Raw genomic sequence first — 14247 nt, forward strand, 5'->3', positions numbered from 1 at the left:
GCTCAAGCAAACAAGTTTAAAAACGTAACATAAAAAACATAAATACAAAGCAAGATAATACTCAAATCTCTTACAGGCTGCCAGGGAGATTCTTAATAGTGACAGCTGAGCGATCTCAAGGACAGTCAGTTTCCACAATACCTAGTGGTAGGTTCCATGCAGAAGCTCCACAAACAATGACATCCAGAGGTGGGCGTCACATACTCTAACAACCGGTTCGCTCAGAACTGAAAATGGGAGAGCGCGTGCCTTCCGCACATGCGTGCAACATAGAAAAGAAAACAGCGATTATATAGGTCGGGATAGTGCCAGGATGGGTGGGTGGGTCCAACTGGCAGCAGCCCACCTCTGATGACATCCTTCAGTTTTTATTCAAATGTGGCAACTTTATTTCATGGTCCCCGCTACGGTCATGGGACTACAAGATCCTGGGCTTGACTGGCTGGCACATGACTGGAATGAGAACCAAAAGCCTGAGACTTTCACAGTGGGAAAAGCTTTGAAGCTACATATGATTCCCTCCCACCCCCTTCTTTGTTCAGCAAGCAAGAGCAAAAAACAAGCAAGCTAGCTCAGCATGAGCTCTTTTCTTTATATAAAGGAGAACTCAAAATACTAAACTCCTTGAAATAACAATGGCTCTTTCACATTCCCACTACACTTATCTCAGTTTTAGGGTGACCTCTTTTGTTTTGGGAAATCTCTGGAGATATTTTTCAGCACCATGTACTGTGATGTATATATAGAATTCTTCATATAATTGTATTATTGACTGTAGAAAAGTAATCCAGAGTTTTCAAAGCTTTGTTTCTGGCAGATGTAATTGCTGCAATAGAAAATCAGTCATAATCTGACACTGTGTTTTTCGGTGTGCACACGTGTCATTTGGAAATTCACATATAGTTTGTGATTGATGGAAACTCCTCACTTTTGGTTTTTGAGTTGCTTGTGTCTGTTCTGAAAACGGACATTGCTTATAGACAGGTCTCAACAGGTCTAGAATTTGCTTTCTGGTGTTATCTGGTGCTTCAAAATAATAAACAGTAATGGGCAAGTGAAAAATCTAAGAAAATGAAATGTACTTTCAATTCTCACCCTTTGAACTATTTTCTCTCCTGAATGCAAAACTCTTCCTCCTACATAATTATTTTCAAAACCCAATAAACATAGAAGAAAATATAAGTCAACATGACATAATTAGAACCTTATTATTGCATATAGAGGAGAAACATAAAATTTGCAACTGAAGGGAAGTCTAATGGGTATTATTGATTCTGGTTTTTTTTTACTCGATTTATATCTTGTATATAGTGCATTTGTGTTTGAATGTGTGTGTATTTTCTCCAAGCTGAACATCTCAAGAACTTCACTATCCTCATAGGGCACTTTCTTAAGTGTCTGTATCATCTTAATCACTCTCTTCTGAAACCATTCTAGACTGCCAATATTCTGGAAATGAAGTACATAGAATTATATAAAGTCCAAGTGTGATCATATCAGTGCCGTGCAGACTTCACATGCCTGTTACGATGCTTCTTGTATTGCATCCCAGATCATATTAGTCCTTCTGACAGCCATCTCACAGTGCTGATTCACGTTCATTTTGGAGTCACTGACCACACTCAGGTCATTCTCTGATGTAGTGTTTCCAAGCCATGCATCTGCCCTGCAATCTGGAAAATGCTGGAAACAAATGGAATAAAAGAAAATAAATAACACTCTCTGACACAAAATTAAAACCTGGTGAAAAGGTGATGCAGCTTGAGAGTCTTCTAAGGAGCTTTCTTCAGGGCTATTTCCTAGCAGTAAGGGTGGAAATAATTTTATGGGTGACTTTGTTGAGATTTTTCTTCTTTCAAATATAAACATAGTATTGAATTGCACAAATCCTCCCCTGAGATATGAACCCCAGCGATGTTAATGGGCTGGTGAATTTCTGGGAAATGCAATTCTTTATGTTAGCCATCTTTTCATATTTCCTGTATATGGATGATTGTGAATGAATGTGGTGTGAAAAGATACAAGTTTTTTAAAAAAAGAAATCAACCATTTTAAGTGAATACTGGATAATTTAAGGGAAATAGAAAGGGAAGACATCATCTTAAAGATCTGAAAAACAATACTATCAAATTATTGTCAAATAATAGTAATAGTGTAGTTTGATAGTAACAATACTATCAAGCTATGCTATCAAAAGCAAGTTGGTGTGAAATAAACAGTAACTTTATTTTGTCTCAAAAGTTAAACCCACATATCATTACAGACCTATTAAAACATGTTTTTGGGTTATTTTTCCAGCTACGGATGATATTGATAAGGGAAAAAAAACTCTGATGTTAGTGATAGATGAAGTGTTGCCTAGTTGACTTATCCTGCAACATGGTTCCTTCATAATCTTTGTTTTAAAACTAAAACTTAAAATTCTATGTTAAGAAAGTCTGAATTCTGTAACATATGCAAACTGCCTTATAAGCTAGTAGATAGTATATGTTATGCTTAGTTTGCGTGATTTATTATGGTTGTATTGAACATGGAAAGTAACACTGCCTCAAGTCTGGATCAGTGAGGCAGAAGAAGCCAAGCACACTATATAGAACAGAATAATAGAGTTGGAAGGGACCTTGGAGGTCTTCTAGTCCAACCCACTCCTTAGGCAGGAAACCCTACACCACTTCAGACAAATGGTTATCCAACATCTTCAAAATTTTCAGTGTTGGAGCATTCACATTCTGCAGGCAAGTTGTTCCACTGATTAATTGTTCTAACTGTCAGGAAATGTCTCCTTAGTTCTAAGTTGCTTCTCTCCTTGGTTAGTTTCCAACCATTGCTTCTTGTCCTACCCCAGGTGATTTGGGGAATAGCTTGATTCCCTCTTCTTTGTGGCAGACCCTGAGATATTGGAACACTGCTACCATGTCTCCCCTAGTCCTTCTCTTCATTAAACTAGACATACCCAGTTCCTGCAACTATTCTTCATATGTTTTAGCCTCCAGTCCCCTAATCATCTTTGTTGCTCTTCTCTGCACTCTTTCTAGAGTCTCAATATCTTTTTTACATTGTGGCAACCAAAACTGGATGCAGTATTCCAAGTGTGGCCTTACCAAGGCATTATAAAGTGGTATTAACACTTCACGTGATCTTGACCTCTGTTTATGCAGCCTAGAACTGTGTTGGCTTTTTTGACAGCTGCTGCACACTGCTGGCTCATATTTAAATGGTTGTCCACTAGAACTCCAAGATCCCTCTCACAATTACTACTATTGAGCAAGGTATCACATATACTGTACCTGTGCATTTTGTTTTTCTTGCCTAAATGTTTTACTTTTTTCACCATTTTTCATTTTGTTAGATAGCGCCCAATGTTCAAGTCTGTCAAGATCCTTCTGTATCTTAAGCCTATCTTCTGGAGTGTTGGCTATTCCTGACAGCTTGGTGTCATCTGCAAGACCTCACCTATAAAATAATGTCAAATTTATATCCAACACCCTAGAAAGGATCTGTATATTACTAAGAGTTGACACTGATTTGATGACAAACATCAAGTGATCTTGTGAAAAAAGGAGGCATTTGCAATCTGTATACATGCTCAGTGAGTGTTCATTGGGAATTTTCCACCGCATATGTTCCTCAAGACATGTAAGATATATTCTCCTAGTGGATAATGAGCCTCTGAGAATTAGATCTGAGCCTTTGGAATCAGCACTTTTCCTATAATTGGGCTCCATTAATGTGAAAGCTTTGTCCTGTTCTTGTCCAGGCTTCAGTACTGTAATTTGGGAATAAGAACATGACAACCTATTGAGTGTGGTTTCTATAGAAACGAAGGTAGATAGAACAGTAACTTTTAATAAAGATAGTTTACATTTAAAAAAAAACAAAGAGAAGGGTGAAAAGAATATAGAGTGGAAGAGGGGACATGATACATGGTGTAAAAATAATAGAGACATTTTCTTTTTCTTCCATAATAGGATGTCATTAAAATGATGGTAATACTTTGGACAGTCTTTAAAAGGGATTAAAGAAATTCATAAAGGATAAAATAGTTGGAGGCTATTAACTGTTATGGCTATATGCCTCTTTATATCTATTACTGTGATATTACAGTTTATTACACATCCTCATTAGAATTCCTATAGGTATCTGTTTAGCTACCATAAAAAGTACTACTCTATGCCTATATTTTAATCCAGCAGGAGTCAACACTGATTCAAATACAACAAACACAACAACAAACCCCCCACTTCTGAAATCTGAAAGGCACAAAAAAGTCAAATAAACAGAAAACAAAACAAAACCACAATGCATAGACAAGACAACCAGGTTTAAAACCTACTCTCTTCTTTTGTATGGTACTGTAAAATAATTTATAAGATGAGTTAATTTAAAGTTCAGTGTGTTGTTCAGATTAATTAGTACAAGGAAAAGATATAGAAATCACTCTGTGTATGATATATTGTCAAGACTTTATAATCGTTTTATATTAACTTTCAGTATCACTGAGTATTTGGCTGTCAGTATACATTAGAAGATACTGACTTGTGGAACTCTAAATGACGCCAGAATTAAACTTTTAAAAAAGTGCTCCTTAAAAAAACAATCAGTTCATGAAATTATATGCTTAGCTTCATAAATGCTTCAGTTTGCCACAGAGTAACCAAAATATTTTTTGTTTTATAAAAGGGACAATTTACTATAGTAGTTAAAGCATCAAGATAGAAACTGGAAGATTGAGTTATAGTCCCACCTTGGGCATGAAGCCTGCTGGGTGGCCTTGGGCCAGTCACTCTGTCTCAGCCCTACGAAGGGGGCAATGGCAAACCACTCATGAGGCAGTCTCTGAGAATTGGGCGCAATAAAATAGAAGAAGACGAAAAAAAATATATTAACATTTCAAGACAACTTGTCTTTTGAAAAGCTTTCTAAAGAACATTTCTGTGGTTTCTATAGAAACCTTATGAAAATATGTTCTAAAACACATTGCAGTCTATCATGTGTATCATGTATCATGCAATTTTCGGCCACATATTATGGATGCTTTTCCGTTCATGTGTTTTTTTTTTAAAAAAAAGATGGTGAAATTTTCATCCACGATACTAGGTATTTTCATCAATAGCATTAGCTAGAGCAAAACTTTGGAAACAAAAAAGGCTTATTTTATTTTATTTTATTATTTTTTCACTCACCTTTTGGTAGTTTAAGACGGGCAGAGCACTGTGTCCATTTATGTCTTGGTTGTTTTTTTTTTTTACTTTTAGTTATTATATGTAATCAGGTAACATTGTAGTTTCCATCCTCTTTTAAAAAAAATGTTTCATTGCCTTCATTTTCTGGCTATTTTCTTTTTTAACTATCTGTCTTGATACGTTAGTAAAAAGAAAGCAGGCCCTGATTTCCCAATCCCCTCTCTCCCCTAAAACAATGGAGAGGGGGAGGGTATCCAAAATCCTAGTAGGAAATACCTCTTTGAATGGATCCCTAATGTGTGAGCGTAAAGGGTCCTTCCAGTATAATATTCCATGGGAGACTTGAGATCCATTCTCCCATTTTGTTTGATAGTTACCTAGAAAATGCAACATTTGGTTAAGGCTGTGCAAAATTGGCAGCAAGTCTCTGAAACTGAGTCCTGTGTTTGCAGTTCAATAGTTGTAAAATGAGGCATCTCACTTGCAGTGAGAAAGCTGCAGCTATTTGTTCTGCTATCTATAGAAGAGTTTTGCTAGAACACATTCCTCTTTGGACAAGACTGGGCCAAGCTACCTATATGGAATCCAACCTAGGAATCAAAGTAAATAATCAAGACTTACGGTGGTGTTTATTAAGCAGCATATACTGGTAGGATTCCTTCAAAAGAATATTGAAAGAGACCCCACTCAACAAAGTAATGCACTCATATTTATACTTTTCAGAAAGATGGGAGAATCCAATGCATAAGCAACAGAAGTAGGGTACTTATTCGTAGATAAAGGATCTCAAGTTACTATATGTCAGTGATGGCGAACCTTTTAGACACCGAGTGCCCAAACTGCATGCACGCATGCCCAAACTGAAAAGTGTGTGCGCGTGCAAACATGCATGCACGGATGTGGTCATGTGTGGACAAGCGCACGCATGCACATCAGAGACCCAAAGACCAGTTGGCCGGCGGGAGGCAGGGCATCCCAACACCAGCAGTGCAGCAAGAGGTAAGATCTTTTTCTTTCGTGAGCTTCTGTTTTGTTGTTTGCAAGGAAACAGAAGCTCACGAAAGAATTGCCACGGAGATCTGACCTGGGGCGATGGCACACGTGCCAGCAGAGAGGATTCTGTGTGCCACCTCTGGCACATGTGCCATAGTTTCGCTATCACAGCTATATATAATTCTATACTATGCTTCCCTGTCGGAAGCACCGAACCGATCTATAGTGAAAGCAATCGTGGTATTCAGCCGGTTCGCACTGGTTCGGGCGAACTGATTGTTAAATTACCCCCCTCCACTATCAAAGTGGATCCTGGGCGCTGCTCTGCACTGCAATGGAGAAACGGGCAATGGAGGGGCTGGCGCGAGGGAAGGAGAAGGCCACTTTCCCTCTTTCTTCTCCCTGCTCCTCCTCCTTCCCTTGCGCTGGCTGTTCCAGATACCTGGAACAACTTTTGAATGCCTAAATTTACTTATCATGACTTTGTCTTTAGCGGTCATTGTCATTACTTGCAGTCTGCATTATCCCTGATCCTCCATCTAATGCAGATTATAAGAATAAAGACAAGCTATGTTAGGCAGCAACTCCCACTGATGAAAAGCAAGGTGGCTTAATAAAAATGAAATGAGATTTGGTTTTTATTAGGGCTGTGCAAATATCTCCAGTGGAGCTTCACACTGATTGAAGCACACTCCTTTGAGCTTGGAAGCAATTGCATCTTCCTGAAGATTCAGTATGGCTGCTGTAGGAGTTTTCACATGTTGTCTTCGTATGTGAGTGCACATACAAGCTATCTCATGGCAATCACAGAATTGTCTGAGTACTTTGAGGTTAAACACATAGTACCACTGCACTCTGTGCATTTGCCCTTTGCAAAACACCACAGCCCATAGTTGTTATATTTAGAGGTAATGAGTTTCTAGAGGTCATCAAATAAATTTTATAATCCTAGTTTAGCTTTCCAGCTCCTGATCTATCTTTTGCTTTAGTTTTCAGACAAAACTGATAGAGATTATTATACTCTGGATGACATGTTCGTTTCCCAAGCAGCAAAGAAAGAGGAAAGCGGAAAAGCGGAGGAAAGGGAGAGAAACCAAGCGATCCGTGAGCATCGACAACTTGCTGCATGCATGGAAAAATGCCCTCATTGCTTTGGTAGCTCTGAACTTCCTAAACACCTAATCATTGCAATTGGTAACAAGGTAAGGGAAGAGCATCAGTTATTTTGACATAGACATGGACGAATTAAAAGAAGGCTGTTCTCTGTGCATGATGTTATGAAATTAAAATTAAGATTGCTTCTTATGACATGAATGATTGCTTTTGAATAACCCTGGCTCTTCAATTAAGAGGAAAAAGCCACTTCAAGGATGCAGCAAATATGAGTGTGACTGTGTCTTGAATGATAAACTTAATCTTCAGTACTTCAGATTTGTTGATGACCTTGCTGCAATGATACACAAGATCTGAATATTTAGGTGGCACAAGAAGAGTAAATAATTAGGAGGCCAAAGCAGAGTTGAGTTGTTAGATGAGAAGAGTCATAGAGGAAAGGTGAAATTATAATTGGTAGAAGAAAACAAAGGCACAAAGACAGACAAAGTCATTCAGATATTAAAAAACAACAGATACAGTGTCTCCTCCTTATAAAATGAATTTGGACTTAGTTTCAAAGAGCTGAAAGAAACCATTTTAAGGCATCACATTCAATCTTCTGCTCCTTGCAGAAATCCAGCATCCTTGACAAATGACGTTCAGCCTATGCTTGAATATGTTCAGTGAAGGGATTCCAGTCCAAATTAAATGACATGGCAATCTTTCTTTCTCTCTCTGTGTGTACTTTTTCAGACACTATATACAAATAAAAGAACCTTATGGCTGGGAAATAATAATGTTTTCCTGTGCGCTGCTCCCACTATCCATGCATGGGTTAATCCTTCAGTGCTTGGCAAACAACTGAGTGAAAACAAAAGGCTTTTCCTCCCCTTTCCGGCCCCCAAGCCACGCCTCTGGTCCCATGATCCCCCAGTCTTCACTCAGTTGCTGGCAAACACTGTAGTGATTTTGGGAGCTCCACAGTTTCTGAAAAGGTATTGTACAGCTGTGGGGATTTTCTCCTTTTCTTTTCTTTTTCTTAAGTTACTCAGGCTTCCCTTTCCTTAGGGCGTCTAGGCTTTTAGTTTTATTTTGATTAGCTTGTTTTTGTTTCGGGCCCCTTTACCTTGCAATCGCGGCTGCAACGTTATCAGAGGAAGTGGGGGGAGCGGAGCTCAGCCACCCACGCTGCTCCATCGGGGGGGGGGCGATTTTCAAACGACCGCTCTGCTCCCGCCGCTGTTGCAGCCGCCCCGACGCTCTTCCAGCTGACCGGCGGGCCTTCCTTCGCAGCCCTCAGCGCCCGCTCAGCCAACGCGCCGTTTTTGCCGCCCGGATTCAAACGGTCGCGCGCTCATCAGCTGGGCAGCAGGTCGGAACGCTCAGGCCACGTGGCGCCGACCCGTAAGGCTCCCTCCTCAGCCGCGCTTCACCGGAGCGACCTACAGGAGCGTGAGGCAGAGAGGAGTGCCTAGAGCCTCAGCAGCCCCCCCTGCACTACAGAACACCTCGCAGCAGGGGGAAAGCGCGGCGTTTGGTCGGACCCTCGGGCCGCCATTGTGAGTCCGCTGCTAGAGTCTGGCACAGTGGGTCAGCGCACCACGTGCCAGCGCCATTTTGACGGACCCTCGGGCCGCCATATTTGGCAAAGGGATTAAGCCTGTGCCTCCCCCTACCAGCAGGGAGCCGGCTACAGACCACCCCCCCCCCACCACTCCACCGCTGGAGAGGGCAATCAGCTGGGGAAAGGTCAGCGCAGCCCAAGCGCTCTTGGGAAGAACAGGGCAAGGGGCCTGCCCGAACATCCCTCAGCCTGCAGCCATGTCTCACTCCCCCCCATCTTCAGATATGGAGCTGGAGCTAACCCCCCCACGCAGAAGCTCAAAAGGGGGGAAAAAGAAATCTAAAAAGAGACATGAGAGCTCAACCAGCAGGGCTGCATCAGATGGCTGCCTACCCATCCGGGATAAAGACGCCTTAAGGAGGCACAATGCGCTGGAGCGCCAGTGGGAGAAGGCCCACAAGGCGGCTACCGGAACCTCTCCCAGAGAGCCTGGGCCCTTGGAACCAGCAGTGGTCATCCCAAGGGAGACGGAGCTGGGAATTACATCGCTGACCGACATTGCAGTAACTCCAAGAACCCCAGAGGTGCCCAGGCCGGACCGGGTCGGTCCGGAACCTTCAATGGCTCCATCGCCTGCACAGCCCCTTCGCACCAGGGAAGCAAGCTCTACGCCCTTAGGGGTAGACCAGCAGCCCCAAAGGGGCCCTGGGATGGCATCCCCAATGGATTTTCAGGCTATGTTCTCGGCTGCCCTTTCGTCCTTCTTCACGGCAACCTTACAGCAGACCTCGCAGGCACCCGTGCAAGCCGCACGGGTCCAGGCGCGCCAACATCACCAGCAGTCCCATCCACCCCCGCAGCGAGGGCAGGACTCTTCGTCTGAGGAATCAGACCAAGCAGAGGAGGGACCGGAGGAGATGGAGCTGTCAGAAGACGAAGGGTTGGCACCGGACACCCCCGCCTTTACAGGCCTCTTCCGCCCGGCTCTATTCAAGTCCCTGCTCCATAAGGCGCGGCTCACAACCAACCTTGGAGTACCAGGGGACGTCGCTTCCGCCACCCCGCAGGCGGCGGGTCCTCATGACGCGCTTTTCAAATCGTCGAAACCGCAGAAGGACTATATCCCTTGCCCTCAGCTGTTTACGGAGGTGATCCAGAACCCCTGGGTGCAACCGGCCTCCCTAGCAACACCCAGCAGCCTGGATAAGAAACTCTACTGCTCAGCCCCGGAGCTGGAGGACCTCCTGGCGCTCCCCTCAGTAGACCAGCCGGTGGCAGCATTATCTTCTACCTCCCTGGTCTCCACCGACCCGCTAGACACTCTCAAAGCAGAGGAAAAGAGAATGGAGGGGGCATTCCGTAAGGCACACCAAGCTGCAGGCTGGGCAATCAGATCCGCGACAGCTTCGTCCTTTTTCAATAGAGCGTCGCTCATTTGGCTCCGGCACCTACAGGATAGACTCCCGCCTGAGGACACTAGGCTGCACCAAGACCTTAACAAGATCATAGCTGCCACTGAATACACGGCCGACAGCTCCCTGAACTCAGCCAAGTTCGCCTCAAGGGCTCTGGCCTCCACCCTTACCGCTAGGAGGTTGTTCTGGCTTCGACCATGGAAAGCCGACTTCAAAGCCAAGTGGAAGCTGGCGACTTCCCCATACAAAGCGCCAGACCTGTTTGGCGCCACGCTAGAACCCCTACTGATTGAGGGGAAAGACAAGAGGAAGATCCTCCCCTCAACCTACCGGCGCCAGGAACGCAGGTACACACCTTACCCGCTCCAACAGCCCTTTCGCGCAGGCGCCGGACCCAGGGGGTCCTCCTCACAGCGCTCCCATTATCAGGGAGGAGACAGATTCCAAGACAGGCAGCAGTTCCGAGACCGAGGACGACACCAGCAGCCTAAGCGCAACTTCCGTGGAGCCGGGCCTAAGCCTGCCAGAAGGGGGAAATGACTCCAGTCCCACGGGGCCCATAGGGGGAAGGCTCATCCTCTTCCATCAACAATGGGCCAGATCGACCTCGGACTCCTGGGTAAGGCGTACAATCTCTTCCGGACTATCCATCGAATTCTCCGGCCAGCCGCCCCACCGGTTTGTCCGCTGTCCAACCCCTCGCTCCTCGGAGCTTCGGGACCTAATGTCACAGGAGATTGCCCACCTCCTGGAGATCGAAGCCATAGAGCCCGTCCCGCAGAGCCAGCGGGGCTCAGGTTTCTACTCAACCCTCTTCTTGGTACCCAAGAACTCCGGGGGTTGGAGGGGCATTCTGAATCTAAAGCGCCTGAACCTGTCCGTACTATACCGCAGGTTCAAGATGCACTCCCTCAAGTCCATCTTAGCGGGAGTGAGACAGGGCGACTTCCTTCAATCAGTCGACCTCAAGGAGGCGTACCTGCACGTGCCGATTCACCCGCATCACCGTCAGTACCTGAGGTTCGAATACGCGGGCCAACATTACCAATATCGCGCGATGCCATTCGGACTTTCATCGGCCCCCCGCACCTTTACCAAGCTGGTAGCGGTGGTGGCGGCCAGGCTCCGAGCCGTCCCGATCCGGGTGCTCTGTTATCTGGACGACATTCTGGTCCTGTCGTCCACGCCAGACCAGGCCTCCAGAGACATGGAGATGGTGATGAAGGCCTTCCAGGATCATGGCTTCACTATAAACTTCGCGAAGAGTCAACTCCTGCCCACCACCAGAATACTTCACCTGGGGGCACTGATAGATTCGTCCAGCGGCCAGGTATTCTTATCACCAGACAGAGTCCAAAGCATCCGAACTCTAACCCTGCAGAGCCTAACGAGGAGAAGAGTTGCCCTGATCCATCTCTCAAGTCTCCTCGGAAAGATGGTATCCTGCTTCGGCATCGTACCGTGGGCACGCAGACATTCGAGGCCCCTGCAGTGGTTCCTCCTTCCCTTCCAGCGAAGGGGAAGGGCCAACTCCCGAAAGGAAGTACGCCTCACCCGCCAGGCCCGCTGGTCCCTCAGGTGGTGGACGTCGTCACCGCTCCTCAAGGGGTCCAGTTTCCTAGAGCCAGACCGGCTGACACTCACCACCGACGCCAGCCTTCGGGGGTGGGGAGCCCATCTCCACAACCTAGTTGCGCAAGGACAGTGGTCGCAACAGGAGCAGGGATGCAGCATCAACCTCCTAGAGCTTCGGGCGATCAGACTGGCACTGCGCAACCTCCAGCCGGCGGTGCAGGGGCATCACATCTTAATCCTGACCGACAACATCTCGGCCAAGGCGCATGTCAACAGGGAGGGGGGCACAAGGTCTCGTTCCCTGATGCGGGAGGCCGAGGAACTCTTCAACTGGGCAGAGAGATACCTGCTCTCGATCAGAGCAGACCACATCTCCGGGGCGACCAATGTGAGGGCGGACTGGCTCAGCCGCGAAACGATAGATCAAGCGGAATGGCAGCTCCACCCTCGGCTTTTTCAAGAACTCACGTCACGCTTCGGAAACCCGGTGGTAGATCTCTTTGCAACCCCGGCCAACGCTCAGCTTCCCCGCTTCGTGTCACGCTATCCGACGCCGCAAGCAGAGGACCACGATGCGCTGCGCTGCAGGTGGCCCGAGGGTCTCCTCTACGCATTCCCACCAGTCCCGCTGCTCCCGCGCCTCATTCGAAAACTTCTGGCAGAAAGAGCCAACCTACTCCTGGTAGCCCCGAACTGGCCCCGGAGACCATGGTTCGCCGACCTAGTGGCACTGTCCGTGGAACAGCCATGGGTGATCCCACCACAGCAGCTCGTCCTGTGCCAGGGAGCAGTCACGCATCCAGAGCCCCAGTGGCTGCAATTAGCCGTGTGGCATTTGAACGGGTCATCCTGAAGAAGGACAACCTACCGGACGAGGTAGTTGCCACCATCCAGGCGGCCAGGCGCCCGTCCACGACTCGCATCTACGAGTCATCGTGGCAGGCATTCTGTCGCTGGAGCGCCCACCAGCATATCGACCCCACGTCAGCTGCTATTCGTGACATTCTACGGTTTCTACAAGCCGGCCTAGACAAGGGCCTGGCTCCCGCAACCCTTCGGAGACAGACAGCAGCGTTATCAACAGTCATTGCATGCGTCCCGTACCAATCCCTTGCGCACCACCCGCGCATCAAGGGGTTCCTGCATGGGGCCTCCAACCTGCGACCCCCCACAGTACACCGGTACCCCTCATGGGATTTGCCTCTAGTTCTGCGGGCGCTGACCGGGGCACCATTCGAGCCCTTAAACTCGACCTCTCTTAAGCACCTATCGTTTAAAGTGACCTTCCTGCTGGCGATCACCTCGGCGAGGAGGGTCTCCGAGTTAGCGGCTCTTTCAGTACGCAAGGACTTGTGTATTTTCCACGATTCCAAGGTGACGCTACGCCTGGACCCAGCCTTCATCCCGAAGGTCAATTCGTGGTTCCACCGAGCCCAGGAGCTCATCCTGCCGGACTTCTGCCCCGCACCTGGTGACCCCAGAGAAAAGAGGTGGCACACCCTAGATGTTCGACGCGCCATCCGCACTTACATCCGACGGACCGCGCCCTTTCGCCGCACTGAGGGACTCCTGGTCTCCTTCAACCCGAAGTCCATGGGCCAGAAGGTATCAGCAGCTACGGTCAGCAGATGGGTCAAGGCCTGTATCACCTTGGCGTATGACCTGAACTCCAAACCGACCCCTGGCAGGATCTTACCGCACTCGACCCGCAGCGCGGCCACCACGGCGGCCTGGGCTACCCAAGCCTCGGTCGTGGACATTTGCAGAGCTGCGACCTGGTCGTCCCTCACACCGTTCATCCGCCACTACAAGATCGATGCGTACAGCTCGGCCGAGGCATCGTTTGGCCGCAGAGTACTGCAGAAAGTTCTGACGGAGGAGGGCTCTGGAGGCAGTCAGCTTCCCACCCAGGGAGTTTAAGCTTGGGTATATCCCATGCATGGATAGTGGGAGCAGCGCACAGGAAAATGGACGTTGTCTTACCTGAACGTCCCTTTTCTGGGCGCTGCGTACACTATCCATATCCCGCCCGTCAGGGCTGCCTGCCCCCTGTTCATGACTGACACTAGTTCCTTTTTCACATGTTAAATTGAGTTAATAAAGTTGAGTTTAAGTTACTCATTGCATGGATTCTTGTCTGCTGCGCCTTCGTTCAGACTGGGGGATCATGGGACCAGAGGCGTGGCTTGGGGGCCGGAAAGGGGAGGAAAAGCCTTTTGTTTTCACTCAGTTGTTTGCCAAGCACTGAAGGATTAACCCATGCATGGATAGTGTACGCAGCGCCCAGAAAAGGGACGTTCAGGTAAGACAACGTCCATTTCCTGTTTTGCCACTTTTTCTCATTCAGGAATCTGTCCCATATAAATCCTGTCCTATATGGATATATAAAACCCTGGGTATGGAAACTTTAGCAGATTCTCCA

At 47.0% G+C, this 14247-nt stretch overlaps 1 protein-coding gene across 1 annotated transcript in view; it reads left to right on the top strand.

The window, feature by feature from the left end:
• CWF19L2 (CWF19 like cell cycle control factor 2) overlaps window positions 1–14247 on the top strand; it is a 96693-nt gene that overhangs the window by 62906 nt on the left and 19540 nt on the right. Inside the window, exon 13 of the mRNA XM_070942871.1 lies at window positions 7166–7378. Within this exon, the coding sequence (XP_070798972.1) occupies window positions 7166–7378 (213 nt within the window). The remainder of the gene's footprint in view (window positions 1–7165; window positions 7379–14247) is intronic.

Source organism: Pituophis catenifer, unplaced genomic scaffold, assembly GCF_029215685.1.
Source record: "Pituophis catenifer annectens isolate HBS135680 unplaced genomic scaffold, rPitCat1.0.hap2 SCAF_4, whole genome shotgun sequence".
NCBI classification, from domain to species: Eukaryota; Metazoa; Chordata; class Lepidosauria; order Squamata; family Colubridae; genus Pituophis; species Pituophis catenifer.